Genomic DNA, 24,988 nt, shown 5'->3' on the forward strand with positions numbered 1-24,988 from the left:
TGAATGTCTGACTCACAGACAACTGTCAGCGTTCAATGGGCTGGATTAAGACGGAGCGTAGAACCGAGCGCACCCTGACATGTTGACATGTTCTACTAAGTGCATTTCAAGGTGGATTTAGCTTGTTTGCTCTATTGTGGAGGGACAGAAGAGACACAATTGCTAAATGGGTCTGACTATTCTTGAGATGGCGGGTGAACTTTACTCCCGCTGTCTGTGTAGGGACTGACACCGGCTTCTTTCTCAGGGTGAGTGAGGCTGCTGTGGATCCTGAGGAGGTTCAGGGGTTTCAGAGAGCTCTGTCCTTAACCAAACAAACACAGTGGAATTTCTGCCATTGTTGGTGCAGAGGGTTGAGTGACAGGGTTGCATAGCAGAGCTGCCTGTCAGCAGAGACGACTCCGGGTCAAAGTGTGACCACCTCTTGTGACACTGCTTAATATTAAGACTGAGCCATGTAGAATATTTAGAGATAAACCTGTGCAGATCCACAGAGGGGCATTATTACATTGACACTGTCAGTGGTTCTCTGATCTTGTTTTGTAACGCAGTGCTTTCCCAACAATTCTATCTATAATTTCGATTTATTTATTTGGATTTGGAATATTTTTACTTTTACTTTTTGTCTTCATCAGTTTTGGCTCCTTTAAGTAAGCATATATATTTTATATCTGCAAAATGAACACAGCCCACTGAAAAGTGGAACTCCTCACACAAACGTTCTTTATACTTATGTGTACGTGTACACATTCATGCACATGAGAATCCAATACAGATGCAAGTGACCATGCAGTCATTTATGCACAACACAGAGCACTCAATCAGTGAGCATCATTACTTTAATGGCGACACTGCATGTTCCAGTGTGTTATTACTTTTCATATAAATTATGTATAACAAAGCTTTAATGGAAAATTGCAACTCTCTATTTACAATTACTAAAGTTGGTGGCCAGGTGACATCAGGCCTGCACTCCCCAGTTTTGGGTTTTAGCGCAGGTCATCATTAGCTGGCCGACCTGAAAGTTGAACCCTGACCCCCCCCGAGGGGCACAGCTGAGGCTAACTGGTCAAGTCTTGGGCCTGGAGTGACTGATTCACAACAATCAACAGATATTCAGAATACTATGACTATTTCATTTTGTGCATGAGCCGCTAAACTGTGTATAAAATCATAATAATAATAATAATAATACTAATAGAGCGGCTGAGAGAAGGCAGAGGGGAAGTAGAGGGTAAAAAGCAAACAGACATTACAGTTACACTGATGGCCTCAATAACTTCCCTCACGTTGCCTTGGGCCCACCCTGAGGTCTCTGAAGTGGCTCGTTAAGCACAGGAACATAGACTCAATTACCCTGGGCAAACACACCGCTACCGCTCACTGTTGTGTTGGTTGGCTGGTCGGTTGGTTCTGTCTGTCCTCTAACCATCCCATCCCCCCCCCCACCCTGAGCCCCCCAGGCCCATGCCGTGCAGCGCTGCAGCATGTGAGCCCTCTGTGCTCCGAGTGATAGAGTCAAGCTGTTCCTGCTGAGCGGAGGTCAGGGTCCTTCAGTCAGCACCTCGGCCCTGAACAGAGCACACAGGAATCCCCCTTCCCTCCCTAACAGGGCTGAAACTCAGCTCTCTCTCCTCTGGCCCAGGCCCAAGTAAACCTGGTACCTCTCTCTCTCCTTTTCCTCTCTCCATCTCCTGGCACTGTCACTCCCCTCATCAAAATCATTAATCAGACTGGGCAGATTAGACTTCAAATAAAAATAAACTACACCCAGCAGGCTCCTCTTAGGTCTCCCCATTTCTGTAGCATCCCACTTTATTGACAGTCCTCCTCCTCGCTCCCCTGCTTAATAAACCCAAGATGTCCTGTACATCTAGCACTTGAACATTTGAGCACTCTGGCAAACTGCGGGGGTCTATTACTGCTTTGTTGGTATAAACAACTTCCCTTATCTGGGAGGGTGATGACTGTTTAGGCCTAACCTGCCATCCATGTAAATACACAACAGATAGCCCTTATCAGTTTGGCACCACTAAGGCCAGTTTGCTTCCAAACACCATCCAAAAGCACATATCTTTTATAGGGATTAAAAGGATTAAATGTGAAACCTAAATGTATTCAGGCTTATGTTTTATCCAGTGACTACTTTATCCTGTCTTCCAATTCTTAGCTCAGAAAAAGGGGAGAATTGGAGGGCAATAGTGCCACCTTTGGGTGAGGCAGAGTAGTGCAGTTGTAGCAGAGCTCTCACAGCAGCCTTATCAATAGGTAGAGTTGCCCAGTGCCTGGGCTGTGGTATCCGCACAGCTTTCGACAGCACGTTTCTCACTGTATTCTTTCATGCATCGGACGGAGGGCATGGGAGGAAAAGGAAGGTCTGCTGGGCCCTAAACAAGCCGGGGCTCCCTGGCCAGGTCTTAGCTGGCTGACTGACAGGCGGCCCACCGACTGTTTGTGTGTGTCCATGGGAAATGGGGTGGTGTCGCTGCGGCGACGGCCCTGGGGCCATCCATCAGTGTCATGGGTGGGGGGGTTGTGGGGGTGTATGGTATGTGTCACCTCCAAGACTAATGGACAGGAAGTACAGCCAGAGAAACAACAATATTTGCAGAATATATATTCAGAAAAATGTTAGGGCTCCGTCCACGGTTCTCGTACCATTTCAACAAAACCCTGAGCGCAGGTCTTAATCCTGATTGATGAGCCTGTTTATTTAAAGGACGCTCGCTCTGCAGCCAGGGCTCTCACTAACCTGATCTAAAGCCCTGTGCTTTTAGAGCATAAACTCACAACATGCTTGCATATGGGCTAATCATAGCCTTGGTTATCACATGACATGTCAGTGACACTAGCCTGTGCAGCCAGTGATGACCTGCATGACTGGCCTATGAAGGGACCCTGTCACATAGGAGGAGCAGCAAAATCCCAGATGGGGCCAGTTTGAAGGAGAGGGACAAGGAGAAAGAGCAGGATAAAGCCAGGCTAAATTCTTTCTACCGTCACAGAGGGACCCGGTGTGCTCACTGGTGTTCAGACACCGAGGTGCTTAACCTCAGCAGCCGGTGACTGTGGCATCCAAGCCAGAGCGCTTTGTGATGTTGACCTTCATCACCTCCTCTGCGCAGGTTGGGTGGATGCCTACTGTCTGCAACAAGTGGGAATATGTTGCTCCACACCTGAGATACATACGAACACACAGAGAAGTTATTCCACACTCTCTCATGACAACTGTATGACAAGTTATCTACTACCCTTCTAATCAGTTTGTCCTCCATATGGCCTGTATCTTATTTTGAAACAAAAGCTTGTGTCTGCTGGGAACCTGAGAAAGGAGCCAGTTTTAAATTGTCTCTGTGATAGTTTCATTAAGGCAATCCCCTGATTACACAATGCCTTCTGAATCAGGAGTTATTTGTTCTAATTTACAGATTAGGATCATATTTAAGATATTCATTCAAGTATTCTTGGTAAAACTACCAGATAGTCTAGTGTTACACACACACACACACACACACACACACACACACACACACACACACACACACACACACACACACACACACACACACACACACACACACACACACAGGTCTACTGTAAGAAAATCAGGGACAGTCTACTCCTACAAAAGTAAGTTTGAGAGAGTTAAAAGACTCAATACTGTAAACCTTTGGATAGTTGTTACATAGGACACAAATGCAGCAAAGTCAATAAAAACGTAGATTTATGAAACTTACTGGAAGCCCAAAGCAAAGCCCTGTGTGACTTCTCCAGCATTTGGACCAGTGAAGTGCAGACCCAGGATTTTCTGGTCTCCACCCCGCTCACATATCACCTAAGAAGGTAGAAAGAAAATTTAAGCCAAGGAATTGTTTGTACGTGTTGTGTATCCTACATTTATATCGTTGCCTCCTCGTCTGCTTTTGGCTTTAGCTGTCAAACCTCCACCATTCTGTCAGTCCCTCTCAACATGTCCTTTGAACAGCAGGCTGAACCCGACCAGCGTGCTGCAGGACGCCCCTCAATGTCCTTCAGTTATACGCATGCACAAGTAGTGTCTCTCATACAAATACATAGAAGTAGATTACAAATATAAAATGCAAACAAAAGTCTGCCCCAAAATACGTTTAAATCCCCACAGTTTAACCCTACCTTTAAGTAACACTGGCTGGCGTCGCGCTCTGGGACAGTGAATTCCAGAGGCTTGTAGAAAGCGTGGTAGACCTGCACAGGCATAAACACAGAGGTCAAATCAAATCAGCAGGAGAAATGATGTTGAATGTATTATAGTGGTCCTCAAATGAGAGCAGTTTAACCAGCAGAGCTTACTAATGTGCAAACAAAAACTGTGAAGGAGTTTCCAGCAGTGAGAACAATCTCTTCTAGTGCAAAGTGATGCACCTTATTCTGAAAATAGCAACTAAAAGAATATCTGGACAGTAAACAAAAAATGCACTGAAGTACGACTAATGAGACAATTAGTTTTATGAGCAAAGTAAAAGCCCTTTAATGCTGGAGATACTTTTTCCTTTTACAATAGCTGGAGACACAATAATGCATTCAATCGAGAATCAGGTCATGGGTCCTTCCACACTGTATGTTGTGTAATTATGACCACGCTCTGATTTATTGACCGTCTCTGTCCAACAATGTCTGAGCACCAAATCAAACATGATGGATAAAACCAGAACAAAAATATCTATGCTCACTCATGATAGTGACTGACTCATTGAAAATGTGTGTGTGCTATGTTTTATTCTATGGGCGAACGTGCCGACACAAGTTGTGAGGTCCGTGCAGCTGTCGGGGGCCGGTGCTGCAGCTCCTCCTCAGATCTCAGCGCGCCTGTCATCACCCCATACACACCTCAATCAGGCCTCCTGCTCGCCTGTCACTCACAGCGAGCAGCCCCACCTCGCCGGCTAAACCGTTTATCGGCCGCCCCGTGCAGGTGTTGGCTAGCATCTGGCACTCTGCTCACGTACGCATGCACGGAAAATGCAGTGCTGCTTGCTGTTGCATTGTATGCGTGTGTCAATGTTTGTTTAGGGGTTATGGGACATTGTGGTTTTCATGCAGGTTGATGGCAGTAACAAACTGCTAACACTGCCTGTGTAACTTTCTTTGTGCATGTGTGGCATGTAGCCATTTAGTCAATTATTCATTTATCAAAAATCATAATACAAGAAAGTTAAAGTCACAATTGTGGAGTCTACAGCTTTCTTGACGTATTTCTTTATTACCACTGGGTTTTGGTACAATGTTAAAAACTGGAGTAAATTTATATTGCAAAAATGCAAAAAAAAAAAAAACATTTCTAATGTATTTTAAACACAAAATATAGATAGAGAGATAGATAGATAGAGATAGACAGAGATAGACAGAGATAGACAGAGATAGATAGATATATATAGCATTACACCATCATGTCTACCACATTTGTTTCACCTCTATGCTGTCTTCTCCATGCCTCTTCTCAGCCTCCTCCTCAGATAGACCCACACAGCCGTACTCAAGAGGGGTGAACACTGTGGTGGCCACCTGACACACAAACACACACACACCTTCAAACAATTAGCTAATTAATACATTAATTTCTGAAGCTTTCTGAGTAAGTTTTTGTTTTGCATTTCAACACCATGGATGGAGCTCCAAATGTATTTTAAACAAATATTAGTATGTGAATATAAAGATACTCATCACTGCAATAAACCGAGTTGAATGTAACTATAGAGTATGATAATACATAAGATACACAGGATGATGAAGAATAGTGACATTTTGGAAAATTCTAGTATGCTGATTTCAACCTGGCTCCAACCACAGCACACTTCAGGAAATTATTAGGTTCTGACTCTGTGTGTGTGTGTGTGTGTGTGTGTGTGTGTGTGTGTGTGTGTGTGTGTGTGTGCATTTTACGTTTCTATAGTTCATCAGCTCAGTGCTGTGACCGGCAAGTCTGCGAGCAAGAAGCTTTCCTGCTTTTATGGCTGCTGGGGTTAATTCAGGACGACCCTAAAACAAGAGACAATGGAATCTGAGTTACAGACACACTGAAACTAAGCACATAAGATCTATGTGTAGTTCTTGAGGCTGCAAATCATTTAAAAAATGTGTTTTCTTTGCTATAAGTAACAGAAGCCTGAAGTTTAAAACCATTTGCTCATCCGTTTCTATTTAAAACACACACACACACACACACACATATATATATACATATATACACACACATATATATATATACACACACACACACACACACACACACACACACACACATATATATATTATATATATATATATAAAAATCAACACTCCATGCTGAAATAGTGTAATTACCAACACACGGACAAGGTGGACCATGAGACAGTGACTGATGAAAGTGGCAAGTATATAATATTTAAATCATCTAACAAACTTAACAAAATTCCTGCTTTATTGCTCATGATGTCTGCCAAAACAGACAAATACATAGTCTTAGACACACAGCAGAGTGCTGCAGGAAACAGTAGGGCTGCGGGGCAATTCTAAAGGCATGACTTAAACCTGTTAAATTACCACCGCACATCCTGTTGTCCAAAACATCTCCTACACCTCTACATGTATGTGGATGTGTGCTCTGCTATTCCAGTAACTGTCATTCGTCATTATGATGCATTTCTTGGCACTCTTTTCTGAGATGGGAAAAAAAAAAAACTAAAAACAAAGCACTGAGCAAATTGAGATATCAGCCCTTGAAAAAGGGAAGACTAAAAAAGCGTCCGTGCTGCTGTGAAAAGCTGACAGACAGATTGGGGTGAAGCAAGACTCATCAAAGCAACCTGTCAGTCAAAAAGAGTGTGTGTGTGTGTGTGTGTGTGTGTGTGTGTGTGTGTGTGTGTGTGTGTGTGTGTGTCATTAGGCCTGGGAGGCAGGAAGGAAGCACGCAGCTGGTCACGGTGAAAAAAACAACACTGCATCGCATGCAGCAGGTACAACTAGTATTAACATGGCTGGTTTAGCTTTGAGCAAAGAGGGGCAAGGCCAGAGATTATGTGAAGGATGGGTAGAGTAGCTTCACTACTCCCGCTGGTGGATAATATGTCCTACATGTGTGCACAAGTTCATGCCTTACCTTTAAGATTATGATCATTATTTGGTGTAGTAACAATGCAAATTCTTTTTATATTTTGTCACTTTCATCAACTGTGCAAAGATCATTTTTCATTTGTGGCAAAGGCATGTGTTACCACTTTTGGGTTTGAATAAGGCCAGAAGAAAAGAAAAGGAATAAAATGGTTGACTTTACAATTATTGTTAAGCTTTAAACATATAGCAGTGGGGTTAGTTTTGCAGTTTGTACTTTGTCTTTATCTTTACATTTAACACAAATGTAAAGAAATGGATATACTCTTTCAAAAGAAGCATGACAACGGATACAGCGGCGGCTCACTTGGTATAGTGTGTACCATTAAAGCTTAGGCCTTGACGCAGCCACCGACCTGTGGCCCTTTGGAAATGGGTGAGAACGAGAGGAAGACATGCAACATTCTGTCTACCTATCTGAATTAAGTTGAGTATAACATTTATTCATTACACATCTGACTCAAGTGTCTTGCTTAGTACAATTTATTCTAATCAATTAATGACTTGCAAATTTCTGTCTTTTCTGTCATGGTACTGCACAGATTCTCCAGAGCTCATATGTGTTAGAGCTTAATTCCCACTTCCTGTGGGCCAGCTGCTCAAACTATGTAAAGCACTTACAGAGTCTGTGGTGGGTGTGGACTTACAGCAACTTGAGCGCAACGTTGATTTCTACAGTCTAAACTGTGTTTCAATGATGTTGAGTGTTTTACCATCTAGTGTTGAATACCTCGCCAATGTCACCGAAAGCGTAGATATTTGGCACCGAGGTGGATTCGTCAGCGCCCACAACTATTTTCCCCGTCTCCTTGTTGAGTTGCACATCGAGCTTATCCAGGCCCAGGGCTTTGGTTTCAGGGGCTCTGCCTGAAGCCAATGGAAGGAAACAACACAAGGAGAATATCTGATTACAACTCTGGAGAGACAGAGAGGTGTGGAAGAGGAGAGAGAGGCTCTCTGTACAGTTCACAACACATTCTGCTGAGGTTTAATGGCACATGCCACCACTGCCTAACCAAAACAGAAAAACTAAAGACGTTCACAAAAGTCTAGTAGATTCTGCAAAGAGGGAGGGTGTCTGTGCAGTGGTCCTAACACTTACAGTAGCATTAAGAGCACTAAGAGTGAGGACGCACTAAAACAGAAAGGTTCCCTGATTCACCTTCATGGGTGACAATCTGTGATGAAGCCTCCTGAACTCCCTACCTACCTTCAGGAATTACCTGACAGTAAAGAACTGTTTCATCAGACTGTCTTCAATGAGAGGCTCTTTTCTGCCCTGATGACAAAACACAACAAGCTAAGTATCGGTGAAATGACAGCCAGCAATTCTGATCATAAATTAATTGATGTCATTTATCAAGCAACAAGAGTAAGAGTCTACAGCCATGTTAGCAGCTGATGCTTAGCAGGAGTAATGGTTATGGTCACTAGCACAAACATTGGACAAGTTGACACCTTGAGTTAATGACGGCACTGAATGAGAATCAGGGGATCATCAAAATCATTAGAATTTATGCTTTCGAATATCTGGGGGGCAAATTTCACTGCAATCCATCCAATAGTTTCCAAGATATTTTCCTCAAAACTGTCAACATCATAGTGGTAGCTTCAGGAATAAGTCACTGAATGCCTGTAGCACATTTTCACTGAAATCCATCCAATAGTTGTGATGCTGAACCAAAGTGATGGACTGTCATTGCCATTACTAGAGCCATGCAATGTGGCTAAAAATAGCAAAAACATTTGCTGGTACTAGTCTCTAAAAAGTGAGGATTCACTGCTTTACTGTTTTATATCATTATAAATTAAATGGATGGGGAGTTTGGACTGTTGAATTTGGATAAAACAAGCATTTACTAATCAACTATTACCAGGTCAAATCATAAAAACACCAGTATCAAATTTAGTATTCCTAATTTAGAAAACAACATCTGGCCAGCAAAGAGAGAGAGAGAGAGAGACAGAGAGACAGAGAGAGAGAGAGACAGAGAGACAGAGACAGACTGACACAAATAGAAAGACAGACAGATAGACAGAGAGAGAGAGAAACTGATGAGCAGCTGGGAATTGGTATCCCATCAGCCCCTGGGACACCCCAAGGTGCGATTTCTGGCACTTCCTGGGGGACAGCTGACTGATGCTGTCGACACTGCGTCTCTATGGCGATAGTGCATGGACCACTGGCTCCCCCATCCTCTCCATAGCTCCTCACAACCTGCCTGCTTAGCATAATAAACACCCAGCCCTGAGCTACCCATGTAGATGCTATCGGACAGCAAAAATAACAAACCCCCAAGACCCTTTTTCCTGGCTGGAGCCAAAGAACAACGTCCTCCCCCCTCTTCTCAGACCAGGGGGGCTACAGGGACCAGTCTAGTACACAGCATGGGTGGTTGAAGGCGATGGACAGCACGGAGATGCAGGAGAGAGGGGAAGTTAGGCAGTCATGACCAATTCCCTAAAGCACGACTTCTAAATATTTTCTTGTCCTCTATGTCCACAACACTGGAATGGTCTGCATATACGTGACATTCTCTAACAGGCATCATTTCTAGTGAATTTAACTATTCATAGTTAGCTGAAGTGTGTGTTTTGCAATGGAAGTGAATTTTCCAATATCTATTGTTGAGTCCATTCTGTATTCAAAAGCAGGAGTATATCCACAACAACACCCCCGTAGACTGGATGAGCGGTGGGGGACACTGCCATAAAGAACTCTAAGATCTTGAAGATGTGAGTGATGTGTTCACGTGTCTAAACATATATGATACAGCTATGGTAACTAACAATGCATTTTACCTTCACACACCACTTACACTTACTTACAGTTGCTTCAAAGAAGTCATTATTGATTACAAATACACTGATAAACACTTGCTGACAAGCACATTATTGTGTGTCCTAAACTATTTGTGTATACATATATAACTTCTAAAGGCTAAATTAAGTGTTTCACTGCCGTCTGTGTCCTGGAATCATCTAAGTCCTGTTGAGGCTTTTCCTCCCTGTCAAGAATCCATTTCTGCAGCTGAAACATTAAGTACTCCATATTTTCTGCTTTGAAAATATTGAATTTCAGCATCAGTTACTTCAAAAATATCACTCTGCCTGACAAAAACCCATATCGGTAGGATCTGACTGGGAAGTATAGACTTTCTCTTACATATTTGGCTTTCCTGTCTGGAGCTCCAATCACTGCTGTACTGTAGCAGTGACCACAGCTCCATTGTATGGCGAGGACACAAAAACAGTGAACTGGCTGATAAGAGGCTTGGTTGGAGCTGGAACACACACAAATACAAACACACACACACACACACACACAGGCCAATCTGAACAAAGCCTGTTGTGACATTAAGAGGAAACCTCTTGACTGCTAGGCTAATTAGCCACAACAGCCCTCCACAAGTTGGAATGAGAGCTGGAGGCTTATCTGATCAATCAAATGAACAAAGACTAAAGGCAGAGCAGTGTGTGTGTGTGTTCAATTTCAGGCCAAGAAAGATTTTAAGATGCAAATCGATAAGGAGTTCATTAGCTGTAGAAAAAAAAAGTAGCGTCTGTGCATAATAAAAGATATCAAAGGGATGGGAAATGTCATAGCAATGCATTAATTCTACAGACAGCTTGGTGAGTTTTAGCATCACAAATGAGATGTGTGCAACCAGTCCATCCAATCAGATCAAGCCGTGCCCACATGGTCCTGATGAAGCAGATTAGCTGAGTTTTTGACCATTAAACTAAATAATACATTAAGAAGTGTTTTCTTGGAACACTAACCAATTGCTTATTTACTGATGCATATTTTTATTACGTTACACATACTTTGACATTTTATTGTTATTAAAACTAAGCAAGATCAGCTCACACAGGCTCATGGAGCGAGTGTGTAACTGTGCATGGATGTACACTCAAACGGGAAAGTGACAATGCTCCTTTTTGTAATTGTGTATACTGCTCTCATTTTTGTATTTGTATTCTGGCAAAATTATTTCCTTCGGGATGAATAAAGTTCATCTTATCTTATCTTTATAGATAAAACTGAATGAAAACTTTCATTTCTATGCTACGGCATGATAATGAAAATGCTCAGAAAGGTAGAAATAGGAATACTGAATTGTGTTCAACCATTATTTGGTTTTGAATGCTGACACTGCTACAGTATTTGAGCTGACATTCGGTGTCTCACAGTAACCCAAAAACATCTCTAGAACAGGAATAATATACCAGTCTATTTATGGTCTCTTCAAATGCTATTTTTCAATTGCACACCACTTTAGTGTTGGTGAACCCAGACAGAAAGAGAGAAAGAAGAGCAAATTTCAGAGATGTTATCAGTAACCTATGAAACTGACACAGGAAAACGACTTTTTAAAAAAAATGGGCATCCTTGAATACTGTAAAGCGCAGTGAGAAGGAAGACTAATGTGCCCACTGTCTGCATGCAGACAGGAAGTGTGGAAATGCTGTGTTTCCTGGTGTATTTCTGCGGGCACACCTGGACAGGGGAGCGGCCATGAGGCCAGGAAGGAGCAGGGGAAAGGTGGAGGGAGACAGGGCTGTGCAGAAGGATGTGGCAGACAGTGGTGATACTGTCCCCCGGTCCCCTCCGGCCTTTAATAACTCCACTGAGGCCTGGGACCCTGCCTGGCCCCTAGTGTAAGGTCACAGTAAAGGGAAGTGGCCTTGTACTCATAACTCCTGCGTGCATACATCAAAGAGCAGAGGCCACATTGTTACTGGTTCTCACTAAACTGTATGGGAACAAAAGCTGTCATGGATATGGCTGGGTGTTCACAAGGTTTTAGCTAGTATCACTAGCATAAGAACTTCACTGCTGGTGTTATGTCTATTTCAGGAAACCCTTTTGATATGCAACACTGTTTGATATAAGATAACGGAACTTAAAGTTGTGAGGATTAAGCTGGTGGTGCTGTTGGACAAACTAAAAACAGCAAAAACTAACAAATAATTTTCTGCATTTAATGTTAAATGTAGTGTGAAAAAGACTAAATCAGGCTAAAATACTTGATAGTTTTGTGCACTGTGGACTGGCATCGAAAAATAATCTGAATGTTTTGCTACGTACCAAAATGTCAAATGCTTGGCTAAGTCTGGGTGAGACCTCACACTAATGAATGTAGGAAACATAAGGGGTGCAGCATTTCATGCATGTCAGAATACCCACTGATACATGCACTCAGTGCAAATGTCTTTCTCACCAGCAGTGTCACACTGAGACAATTTGGGAACTGAGACACAGGAGGGAAGAACAAACGTCATCAGGCAGCAGGGTCACACACATCCTTGTCGCTGTCACACGCACAGAGCAAGAGAGGACCCTCTCCCCTCTCTTCCTCCCTCAGCACTCACATAAAGAGACAGCGTGGTGAAGGCGCCACTGGAAAAGCCTGGAAGTCAGACTATGAGAAGTGCTGCCGTGTCTCAGAAACCACTCAACACAAACAAACTGGTGGCAGTGGTCCTGACGGATGTTCCCTCCATTGTTACTCAGACTGCTGGTGGAAAGGGAGAAGTGAAACGGTTGAATAGGGAATGGGTGGATGAGAAAGAGGAGGAGGAGCGCTGGTGGTAATGGCAGGCAGAGGGCTGCGGGCAGGGGTGGCAGTGACAGATGCGGAGCTGCTTTCCGCAGCGCTGGCATGGGCAGGAAGGCCCAGAGATGGAGAACAAAGAGGGGAACGTGATGACCCTGTGCCTGGGTGCATCCTGCCATGTCCTGTCCTGCCCCCCTGCAACCAGAGAGCCAGCGGTGGGTGATTAACACTTCCCCTGGCCATTCGCATCACTCACGCTTTATTACTTTGTTTTCAGCCTTGATTCCTCTGCTATCTGCTGACACTGCACTCTATTGATGATGACAATGGATGGATAGTGGCAGAGAGAACAGCCATACCAGTGTTTTATATCAGGGACATGGGAACCAGCATGGGAGATGAGAGGCTTTGCAACATAAGATAAGAAGTTAGCATAAGAAATGACTGTATTGTACAGTGTTGTGAACTGATCCACTCACTATCATTTTAACACATTTGCAAAGCAGAAATAGTCTTAATTCAGGCATTTTAATATCTATGTCCAAGACAAGTTGAGTCAATTGTATGTGACAAGTATTAAGCATATCAAGTCAGTTGCAAGTCACACACACAGATTTTAACATCTTCCTTTCAAAGCTATGTTAACAGTGTAATATTCAATGTTGTTATGAAAGCTCTTACACTGTCTTATCTATTTTCTAATCAGTCCTGGATTTTATCAGACCGAAACTTGATATTCAAATATATATTCAAACAGTCAAGTACAAGTCAAGTCTTAAGGGCCTAATTTTTCTGACTTGCGTCACAAACATGTGTGACTGTCTGACTTAACTAAAACTTTGGCAGTTCCTCTACTCATGAGCGGCACAATGAGCCCCTACTGTCAAATTTTTTGGTGTGAAGCAATTTCCCCCTGGGGATTATTAAAGTAATTCTGATACTACTTCAAGGGTGTTGGTCTCTATTTAAACCCGACCCTCTGACCTGTTCCTAAAGCATATAACTTAAATATTTCATACTTCATTATCACATGAATTCAGTTTTTTTAAGACTTAAGTGAACTGATTCCAAGATGAGCTCCACACACAGCGACACACACACACACACAGACTCACCGACTGCCCATAACACAGAGTTGTAGGTGTCCTTGTGCTCTTTGCCTGTGTGTGTGTTAGTCCAGGTCACTTGCAGGGCTCCTGAAGAGAGTTTGTCCACTGTCTTTGGGACACACTTCCATGCAAACTTGGTCCCATAAGCCTCCATGTAATCTGTCACTAGACCTGCCATTTGCTGCATGAGGAGAAGAGAATATCACCTTCAAACGTGACAAAGATCACCGCCATGATGTGCAGGATACGCAGACCGTAGTTCAGGGAGCAATACCTGATCGAACCCCCGGAGGGCGACGCTGCGAACCATCACTGTGGTGTCCAAGCCGATGCCGGTGAGGAACCCAGCACACTCTAGAGCCACATCTGAGCACCAGGTTGAGGATTCTTGATTTGTATGTACAGTAGCCCCTGGTGTGTGGCCATAACAGATAAAGACTGACACTCTTGCACAACAAGAAGGTAGCTTAAAAAGAAGGGGAAATCATCTCATTTAAACAAGATGGTTAAACTAGAACTGGACAAATGTCACAATGTTTGTTGTTACTATGGCTAAAAACTTATCTGAAGGGTCTCGATAAAAACCAGTGCCATGAGTTATTCAGTAATACACCAATGCTACTTTTTTATCCAAGTTAATAACTTCACTATTTCTCTACTGATACCAGAAGACTTCATACAGTGGCTCCATCTACAAGCTCTCTGGCAGACAAAGGATACAGCTGGCTCCAACCACGAGCCTGCAAAACACAAATAAAGAGAAGCTCTTAGCCCAACTAATAATACAATACAAATACATTTCATCATATGTGCAGCACACTTTGGCCAAACAAAATAAAGCAAGTCCAAAGTTGAAAATGTTTACTTTAAATCCTAGAATTAGAGAGGTGATGAATTACAAAACGTCATAACCTCAGAGGGAGGTGAAGAGGTGTGAAGAAAATGTAGAAAATGGGGACAGTAAAAGCTGTGTGTGTGTGTGTGTGTGTGTGTGTGTGTGTGTGTGTGTGTGTGCATATGCACTTGTCAGTGTTAGTTGATGTATGTGTGTGTGTGGTCCAGGTGAATCACACTTCTAATACAGCACTGAGATCTGTGCCGCTGAGGAAGGCTAATTTCCAGCATTTAGTCTAATCCCTGCAGACTGGGTGTGCCATGTTCAGGGCTCAAGTCCACATATCAGCCAGCTGAGTGATGCCCGTCAGCCGCATGGATGAGGCCCTTCTTTCCCTTGTTTTTACCCCTCCAACACAGACCTACTTCCTTTAGGTCTGCTCCACCTGACAGCTCGGGCTGCCTGCGGCACATCCTGCCCTTGTCCATGCTAACACTAACCACTTAAAGCCACGGTGCCCATTTTCTCTGTCTGTGTAATGCACAGCTGCACTTAGCACATATTGTGAAGTGGCTTAAATGAGATTAGGCAGAGAGCTTCAGCTTGAATCAGCACTTTCATCGCTGAGAAACTGTCTCCTTCCCCATAGCCTTTCTTCCTTCACATTATAGACTGGTCTGGAGTCTGTAGAGCTGCTTCATTTTTCATCTAAAAGATGATGCTATAGATCCTTTACAACCCTTCTGACCCCCTTCAACAATGGTGACATTTAGGGGACATGCTGGCAGGGATGATAAACAGAAGCATAGAATGAAAAAGTTCATCCATTCGTCGTTGTATCCTACAGACAAAATACTGTTCTGTTCTTCAGTGGAAAAAAATATCTGAGACACCAGCTGAGATATCTGAGATATCAACGGCTGAATATCCTCTCAAGCTGCCTGCACATGGAAAAATTACAGTAGGCCACCACAGACATTCCAAAAAATATGGGGACACTTCATATTTAGTTAATGTGCTTTTTGATGTAGAAATATAGCCTATCAATAATGGAATAAGGAACTAATCAACTATGCTCGTGGTGTATTTTTGTTGTCTGTCTTTTCCCATAAAGCTTTGTTTTCTGTGTCTGTGTGTGTTTATACATCCGTTTTCATACCACATGTTGTGAAACAACCAGCCCCTTATTCAAAGGGGGTGATAACTGTGTCCAGATTATGTACCGCACATACCTATATTATATTACAATAAGTACACTGTAAGTGGCCTAAGGAGGATTTTATTTCTGACAACCTTGCTTTAACAATTAGATTTTAAAATGAAGGGACCACGTTTATCTATTTCCGGTTCCCTACTTAGATTCTCGTCCATGTTCTGGACAAACTGCCATGCTAGAAAATATAACAGGCACAACAAGGTCAAAACTAGAAATGTGTCTAATAAAGGGAGTCACTGTGAGAGTGAGAAACAGTGAGTCTGCCTAGTTCATGTGGGGTTAGTGTCTTATACAAAACTGCACTCCCAGTTACAAAGTAGAAAAGGAGCCAAGCAAGAAAACAGAGAAATGATAAAATTCTTCAGGTTTGGCTGCTGTCGGTGGAGTTGTAGCACTGGGAGCTCAAGCAACACACATCTCCCAAGGAGGGATGTCTGTGGGAGCCTGGTAACCTTGGGCACTTCTTAAGAAGGTCCAACACTGATAAACAATAGAGCTGGATATTGTATCTGTCTAGAATGTGGGTGGTTTTGCTGCAAAGGCTTGATGTGGATCCAACTTTGATATTTTTATTAAATATTAATTAGAATTCCTGAAGGCATTTCAGTTTGCCCAAAGTCCCATGGGCCACACATATTTGAGTCACTGTTTTGGTTTTTAGTCTTGCCAAAGCTACATGGAGCGCATGGCAATGCAACAGTGAGGTAGCTTAAAACCAACTTTTTAACTGTTAAATCCTAAACACAATCACTAATGTACTTATTCTGTCCATGAATGTTTAGATAAAGAAAAAAAATCGCTGCACTGAACCTACTTTTACATTGTCATTCCTAAATATTGTAATCTGAGTAAAAAAGATTCTGAACCTGTTTTTAGACCATGGCAGACACAACTGCTAGAAAAACAAAAGAACCAGTCGGACTGATGAAGCTTTCAGAAGACAAACACTGATAGGCAAGTGATTCACTGATCAATGATCTAGTTACATCCAGTTACTTATCTGAATTGGAAGATGCTTAACTGACCTGTATACGGTTTTCATAAAAGGCATTTGCTAGACCAATGTATGGCACTACATTATGATCGGGACATTGCAAGTCCCTGTAAATCCTTTCATACTGACAGGTACATAAAAACACTTCTGCTGTTTTATTTTCTACTCTTCCTGAAGAGTTCTGAATATGTTCTTATGAGAGCAAATATATTTCTAGGAGAATTTAACAGGATTTATATTTTACACATTTCTTTTGGTGTGATACTAAATTATTTTGTCAGTAATTGTCAGGTAAATGTACTCATATTTTTACATTTCAGACTGGAATTCATTTTGATGCATTAATCTGCCAAGTAAGAGGGAGGTACAGTGCTTAACAAATGTATCAGACCACCTGTCATAAAAACGAGAAAACACAAATATTTTAGAAATCTGTCAAAAACTTGTTTCAAAGTAAACATTGTATTATTATTTATTAGGCAAATAACAAACTGGAACAACTAAATAGTCCTTATTCACATATTTTAACCAAAAATCGTAATATTTAGTTTGACCTGCTTTGGCCCTGATTGTTTTCATGTACTTTTCAACCGTCTCTTTTGTTATTGAGCTCCAAATAGTTCCTAGCTGTTCCCAGAGACTTGCTTTGGATTAAATGTGTGTGTGATCTATTTTTTAATTCAATAAATCCCAGATCTGTTCGACAGGATTCAAGTCTGGACTTTGACTTGGCCAGTCCATCAGTTCCACTACTCCAGATTCCTTTTACATCATTTCAAATACATCATTTTGATTAAAGAGCTTGCACATGCTGGTGGGTTAACCATTACAGAAATTAAAACAATATTTTTAGGGCAGGGGAGGCAAACACCTTATACTGGGTGGTGGTCTAATACATTTGTTAAGCACTGTATGTGTGGCAGAGCTGTGTGCTGCTGAGACCATGACAGCTGCTGTGGCACTCTGTCATGCTGCTCATGGTACTACACAGGCCCAGAGTGCAGAAGAGAGCCTGTGAATGTTTGGTTTCTGTACAAATGCTGGGAAGTTATGCTGGAACCATCTGTGGTGCTTTGCAATAAGCTGCTGAAAGATATACCCGGGAAGTTTTGTCCTCGTCCACTATAAAGCACAACGCAGAGTCAGCTCCTCACACTGCATACTGCAGTCCTGCTGGCACGTGCTCACTGCTCTCTCCTGATAGCATGATGATGGCAGCCGGCTCTGGGCCCCAGGGCCGAGCCTGTCACACAGGTGTGTATATGCTCCAAGACCCATTAGACAGCCATCAGTCGCCTGGACCCCCTCCAACACGAGCCCCGCCTGGAGAAAGAGCCTCTCGGACCTCACCTGCACAGCTGACAGCTCGGCAGCACAACATCTCTGGATCCAGCTAGTGTGTGTTTTTCAGTACCTCATAGGGGCAGCTAAAGCTAATGCTGACCCACAGCTAACCCTTTCCAGCCTGCGGGGAGGTAGACGACCCCACCAACCATCACACTCTCACATCAAAGGACTTCCTGTGCTCAAGTGCTCTCTCTGAGTGGATAATTCTGTCTCATGTACAAAAGTGTTTTGTTGACTGGGTGAATGCTACAGTGGTTACAGTGCATTCATGCTGATTTGTTGGCTATAAATGATTGTGTATTGCCACCAAGTGGTCAAAAGTCTGAATAGCACACATATTACTATTAACAGATATCACTAGAAGCATACAACACTGGAAATTCACTCATTTTAGAACTAAAATTACGAAGAAACTGACGCTCTTAAACAACACCAAAAATGAATTAACTGCTGAATACCCACTGCCAAAAAAGACAAGCACGAATCACAAGCCAAAACGGAAAAAAGAATATAATTAAAAACTCCATGCCCCAGGTGCAGACAGCCTAAAACTTATGAAGCTCAAATATTGGAATAACTATTTCCGCTTATCTTTCACCACGAAGCAAACAACAACCACAACGCAGGTATACCACAACCACTAGTCACCATCTGTGCGTGGTGCCAAGAGGAAACATCGGGGAAAGACCAATTAACCAGGTGATGACAGGGGCTAAATGGCTGGATTAAAGGGCTTGTTCTGTAAAGGTCAGGATGCACGATGCTAATCTGAATCATGAGGCGAAGACAGGCTGACAGGAAGGGAGAAAAACAAACTTCATGTCACTGATGAATGATTACAGTGCGTGACAGTGGGATGTGTCATGTCAACAAGCAAGGTAGCGTGATGAGTTAGAGCAAGGCATTAATACTGCAGAGGTTAGAGGTTCTGTTTCCATTGTAGCTCGGTGTATAGGAGACAACGGCAGCAGTTCTGTATGTATAATGTGTGCATTCAGTGGTGACATTATCATCTTGGATCTAAAGCAGCAGCAAAATATTTGTGTTAATGTTCACTGCCTTTCATTTCATGCAAAAAAAAAAAGAAATCAGCAAAATGACTTGGACTTTTTGTGGAATAGCTGAAAGTGCATGAAGACCATCGTCACAGCAATGAATCAGCTGTAGAGGACACTGACTAGTTCATATCTGTGTAATAATGCAATCTAATGTAACGTGTGTGTGTGTGTGTGTGTGTGTGTGTGTGTAGGAAGTGTGTTCTCACGTTTTCCCAGGCGACTTTTTCAGCCAGAAGATGTCGTCACTGGTGATGCCGTGTTCCATCGCTCCAGGGATCTATCAGTAACAGATCTATCAGTAATGTCAAACACAACAAACAGTTTGCTCTCTAAAACCTGCCATCTTCGTTTGCTGAGGCCTCCACAGCACACTTTAGTGGTTTTGACTCCACTGTTGCTGTAGGGCATCTCTTTCTTATTTGTTTGACTACCAGGTAACCAATCAACCAGAACATCACATGCTGGCAGAGAAACAGAGAGACGTCTTGGGGGAATGATGATAGCGATGTTACGTACGTTTGTGGGGTACTTGGGCCGTCCACCTGTGGCGATCACAATGTTCTTGGCAGTCAGGATGGTCTATGTGGGAGAGGAGAGACATGCTACATAACTGCTTTTGTTCATGTCCTTCGAAAAAACAAGGACATGTCAAATAAGAGCAGGGGGTCTCCACAGCATTCTGCACTGCAGTGATGGTGGGAACACTCTCACTCTCAGGAGAGGTGAAGGTGTCCATATAGATAAGAATCCCTTTGATTTTGAACTTGAATATAATAATTTATCAAGAAGCAGAAAGAAACATATCATGTAAATGCAAATCTTAAATTGTACTATTGAGAGAATAAAAAACTGGAAACAGTAAAATGCAGAGTGGAGTGATTATAAATATGTATATAAGGGAACTGTGTGCAAACATGACAGCACACATGATTTTTGTATGATATAAAACCAGCGACATAAGAACAAGTACATACATTTTACAGTACATGTTTACTGTAATCTAAATAACTGAAATCAAACTAAATGAATATATGATGAAATGTCTCCATGTGAATTAGCAGCCCACCTCTTTCCCTGCTTTAGTTAGTGCTTTAACAGTGTGTTCATCCACCAGGCTTCCTTTCATGTTCAGATACTTCACCTTCCTGCAAAACAGAGAATGAACAGCTTGTTGCTCCTGGTGGTGCATCAGATGTGCTCATCCTTTCTCACATTTGTTTCCTGCTAATTCCCACCGTCTGCTCCCTGAAACCCAAAGGAAGTCCTGCAAGGTTTCCTCAATAGACACCAACACAACCATGACTTAGCTGCACAGAGAGGAGGCAGGGCCAAGTTGTAAAGTACACAGAGGTGGTGTAATGTTCGTTACTGGCTTTGTTTTGTGTGTGGTAATGTTCTCTGTTTTCTACCAGCAGGAGGAGAGGGGATGCAGATCTGCATCATACAAACTGAGCATCTGGATAAAAGAAGCAAACCAAAAACATTTGACAGCCACATTTCTAGTCTACAGGGGCAGCACAATAAGCATTTTATTCATTATTTATTTATTTGATTATCTATTTATTCATTTAGTTGGATTCTTATTTTTTTAACAGATTTTGAAATTGTTTTAAATGTATTTAAATTCATTTTAGATTCAACATAACATTGGCAATGAATGTACAACATGGATGATGAAACCACCATTTCAAATTGGTTAACTAATATGAGCTTGGCTAATTCTAGTATGTACAAAGCAAAGATAGTCTTGCACACACAAATCCCTCTGCTGCTATTTTATATATCCATGCATTAACTGTTAATTACTACCCACACCAATAGAACATTATTGCCTGCATGAAAATCAAACTTAATTATTACTGATTAAAAATGGGACAGTAATTTAACATTTAACATTCGTGCTCCCTTATTATCGTAGTTGTAATTGATGTACTTGTGTGAAATCACTGCTTTGCGCTGCGGTTAACAACTCTGTTAGTAAAGTCTCTCAAGACTACATGTTAATTAATAAGGAAATTAAATCATACTAGAAGAATGTTTAATGTGCTGAGTCCAAGGTTAAGCGTGGGCACGTTCACAGAGGTTAACACCTGTTTGCCCTCCGGTCAGCTACTCAATCAGCCTGTGGCCGCTGACTCTCAGTCCTTCAGTACGGCCTTCAGCAATATTTCAAGCCATAAACATGGATGAAATGCAAGTTCATCATGGAAAATGAAGTAAACAATGACACAGTGACAGCGATGATAGTGATGTGATAGGCGGGCAACAAATTGTGTTTATTGTACGTGGTCCTAAGGATTTTAGAAGACATTCAATTATTAAATCAAACATCACCATTGAGATAAATAAGTCTGAATAAAGCAAGCAGAGCAGGCGTCACTCACTTGTCCTGGAGCTGCACTCTGTGACCCCAGTTCAGAGACCTGACGTGGTTTTGAACAGCGTCTGCCATGGCGGCCCTGGAGAACACAGCAGAGGTGACACTATAAACACACCTGTCCATCACATTCCTCACCAAACTGACAGAGGAAAACCTGCCTCAAGCTGCGCCCGAGGTCACAAGGAGCCACTGGGCGTGTTGGTGTACAAGCATAATAATGTCTTTCCACATTCATTTTCATTTTAGCCAATTCGTTTCTTCACACTACTGAAAGTTTTGGTATTGGCACTTTTCTTTTGGCATTTTGAAATATAACTTTTGGAGAGGATCACCCAAAATGTAATACATGCAGTGATCACTAACACAGTGAAATCTTATTTTTGTACCTTTAAAAAGTAATAGCATCAATCACATATGCACTAAAGAATTCATTTTCGATGTCTTTGTCCTACTCAGTTACACCACCAGATGGTACCGTTTAGCTGCTCATCAACAACCATTCATCTGTTTTGCTTAATACTTTTCCTGTAAGCTGATCAAACCAGAAAAATAGAAGGGTTTCCATTGACTTACCAGTCGTGGCAGATTGGACCTGAGATCTGCCAGCCGTACTTCTGGGCATCTTTCACTGCAGTGCCGAGTAGAGCGGCCTGGTGCATGAGCTTCTTAGGGATGCAACCAACATTAACACATGTACCACCCAGACCCCACTTAGTACCTGTTTGGAAAAAGCATTTTCAGGGGACTTACCAACTGTGGCTTTACATCCTCAAACTTCAAATTGTGTGTTCTGGTAATAAATTGGCACAGCAGGTTCAGAAAAGTGTGTATTTTACCTTTAAGAGACGGCTCCACATAATCTAAAACAGCAACCCTCTGCCCCAGCTGTGCAGCTGTAGGTATGGATGTACAGTCACTGTGTTATAAGATACACTATTACATGCAGAGACTTCACAGAGTAACAGGAACTTTCAGAAACTCCTCTCACCTTCTTTGGAGCAGGCAAGGCCTCCTGAGCCACCACCAATAACCACCAGGTCATAGTCATACTTCCCTGTGTGAGCACAGAGGAGGAGGATCAGTGGGCACAGTAGGGTTGATGTGAAAAGGTATGATGGTACAGTGATGAACCCATTAATGTTGCGTCACCTCATCATCATCATCATCATCATCATCATCATCATCTCTCATATATCAACATACCAGTGCAACAGCGAACAGCAGTTCATCAGCACAGCTTCATAAAGTTGTGTAATGCCTGTGACATGTCTGTTTGTCCAGCTGTGGACACAACTGGGCAGTAACCAGGTTAACGTGGCCCATAAAACCAGGGAGCCCAGTTATCAAGTGTACCGTTAGTCTGCTTCTTACTTCACCAGGTGAAAGTCATTTACATTAATTAACAGGATAAAAATAACCAGCAGCTTACACAAGAGGTAACGTTACATCACAGTGGTTTGTAAGCTAGCGGTGTTCCGACCGAAGCTCGCGGCTGTTAACTTCACCCTGTTCCGCCCTCCGTGTCTACACAAAATACTCGAACCAAAAAACTGCTACCTGTCAGGTTTCTGGTGAAAACATGCAGACAGTTAGTCCTCCTCCACCGGTGCCTGCCCCTACAGAGGGCAGCCATGTTGTTGTTATCAAAGGACCTTGGCCGGGTGTGTGGTGCCTAGAGAAGTGCCTGAGAAGAAATGACTCGTGCGTTACTCATTTACACAACCGACTCTTTTTTCCTCCAATAGGTTATTGAACAAAATGTGCCCATAAATAATGTGTTTTATATTAATTTGAAAAATCTAATCTCAGTTAATATAATGGGGGAAGTCTGAGTTTATGCAAATTCTCCATGTTGTACATGTGAAACATACACACAGCAGTTACCTTGGTAATGAGAATACTTCCCATTGTTCCCTTATATTACATGTAATGTATATTAAATGTAAATATATAAAGCAAGTGTACAAATATAGACTAGTGTGGTTGAAAAGAATCAAATAAGCTAATTGATCCTTCAATTATGCCAAATCACATGTTCACAATTTGATACAAAGGCACTGTGATAGTTCAATACACTTTCCAGAAAATACAGTTTTGTTAATCTAGTTATTTCGATCATACACTTCAGTCTGTCATGCCAAAATACAGAAATAAGGCAGCAACAGATTCAGACAGCAGTGAGAGTGCATTTGGTGGCCTGTTCCAAGATAGTTCAGTGGTGCTGATGCTCTCCAACAACGAGCCTTGAATCCTGGACATCTGTTTTACTGAGGCTCTGAGGGGTTATGACACAACCCCACCACCTCATATGGCTTCATCATATTTTCTAAGTTGATTATTTAACCCACACCCACAATACCTCCAGAGATCATTCTGAAAAGATGCATTTTCTCACTTACCTCTAGTGGTAAACTTCCATGCGGATAGCTTTGGTTTATTTGTAAAGGTTTTGAGATATGCATTAATCTGCACAAGCCACAGTCAGCATTTTCTGTAAGGTCTATTTCCTTGGTAAAAAAAAAAAAAAAGTAGCTCCAGTATAAACTGGTCAATGAAAGCCCCAAAAATGAAATTCCAATTTTGTAATGTGGGTGAACTGACCCTTTAAAATTCTAGGGTGGGCTGTAATGAACATTGTAGCCTGTCGGGGCTTCTATCATGGCTTTAGACCTCGAGTCTTAATGGAAAAGAATAACTGAATGTAAAATAAGACACAGAGCCGAGCAACACCTTCTTTCCAGGCATGATTTATTGAAAACACACCAAATTTAAACTCTACAAACCAGTATTTTTTCCGTTATGTTTAACAAGCGTAATATTTGCCTCTGGGTATTAGTAAAATTAACATACATACATTCTGTCACTGTGGCATTGCTTCTGCTCGCTACGAAAGCATTAACAACTTTACTCCTCTAGGAAATCAAAACCATTTTTTCGAATGACTCTATCTTTTTAAAAGTTTATAATACAACGTAATACAAGGCAGAAACCTACCAACAGTCTAAACTACTGGGGGGGTGGGAGGTTGGGGGAGGGGGTTTGCAGGATGAATGAATGAGTGAGTTGTGTGGAGGAAAAAGCGAAGGGAGGGTGACACGGGAGGAGAAGGGAGGAGAGGTGAACAGACAGGATGGAGAGATGACAGCTGAGAGGGGAGGAATAAAGTTATATAAACACACCTATCTTTATCTACCATGGAAAAGGTTAAGGCACATGATAGGTACAAACACATCTGCTACTGAGTTACAGTTAACTTTATTTTGACGGTCTTGAATCAGTGATATCTACACAGGTAGGTTCGTTTGATTCGATGTGTGTCCGTGTCCTGCATTGATTTTACCGCACAGTTGCATGGCTCTTTGT

At 42.2% G+C, this 24,988-nt stretch overlaps 1 protein-coding gene across 1 annotated transcript; it reads right to left on the reverse strand.

Moving 5' to 3' along the window:
• Positions 1 to 821: 821 nt before the first annotated feature.
• Positions 822 to 23,258, reverse strand: txnrd2.2 (thioredoxin reductase 2, tandem duplicate 2). The gene is made up of 17 exons (XM_070834258.1): positions 23,183 to 23,258; positions 22,614 to 22,679; positions 22,462 to 22,518; positions 22,199 to 22,343; positions 21,630 to 21,704; positions 20,312 to 20,390; positions 19,762 to 19,824; positions 19,452 to 19,522; positions 14,516 to 14,535; positions 14,070 to 14,161; positions 13,802 to 13,976; positions 7,856 to 7,992; positions 5,920 to 6,015; positions 5,449 to 5,541; positions 4,153 to 4,224; positions 3,738 to 3,835; positions 822 to 3,176 (listed from the first exon to the last, which is right to left on the reverse strand). Exons 1-17 carry the CDS (start codon positions 23,256 to 23,258, stop codon positions 3,053 to 3,055), a joined length of 1,539 nt encoding a protein of 512 aa, XP_070690359.1. The 3' UTR covers positions 822 to 3,052.
• Between the last annotated feature and the right edge of the window lie 1,730 nt (positions 23,259 to 24,988).

This window comes from Pempheris klunzingeri, chromosome 7 (genome assembly GCF_042242105.1).
Source record: "Pempheris klunzingeri isolate RE-2024b chromosome 7, fPemKlu1.hap1, whole genome shotgun sequence".
NCBI lineage: Eukaryota > Metazoa > Chordata > Actinopteri > Acropomatiformes > Pempheridae > Pempheris > Pempheris klunzingeri.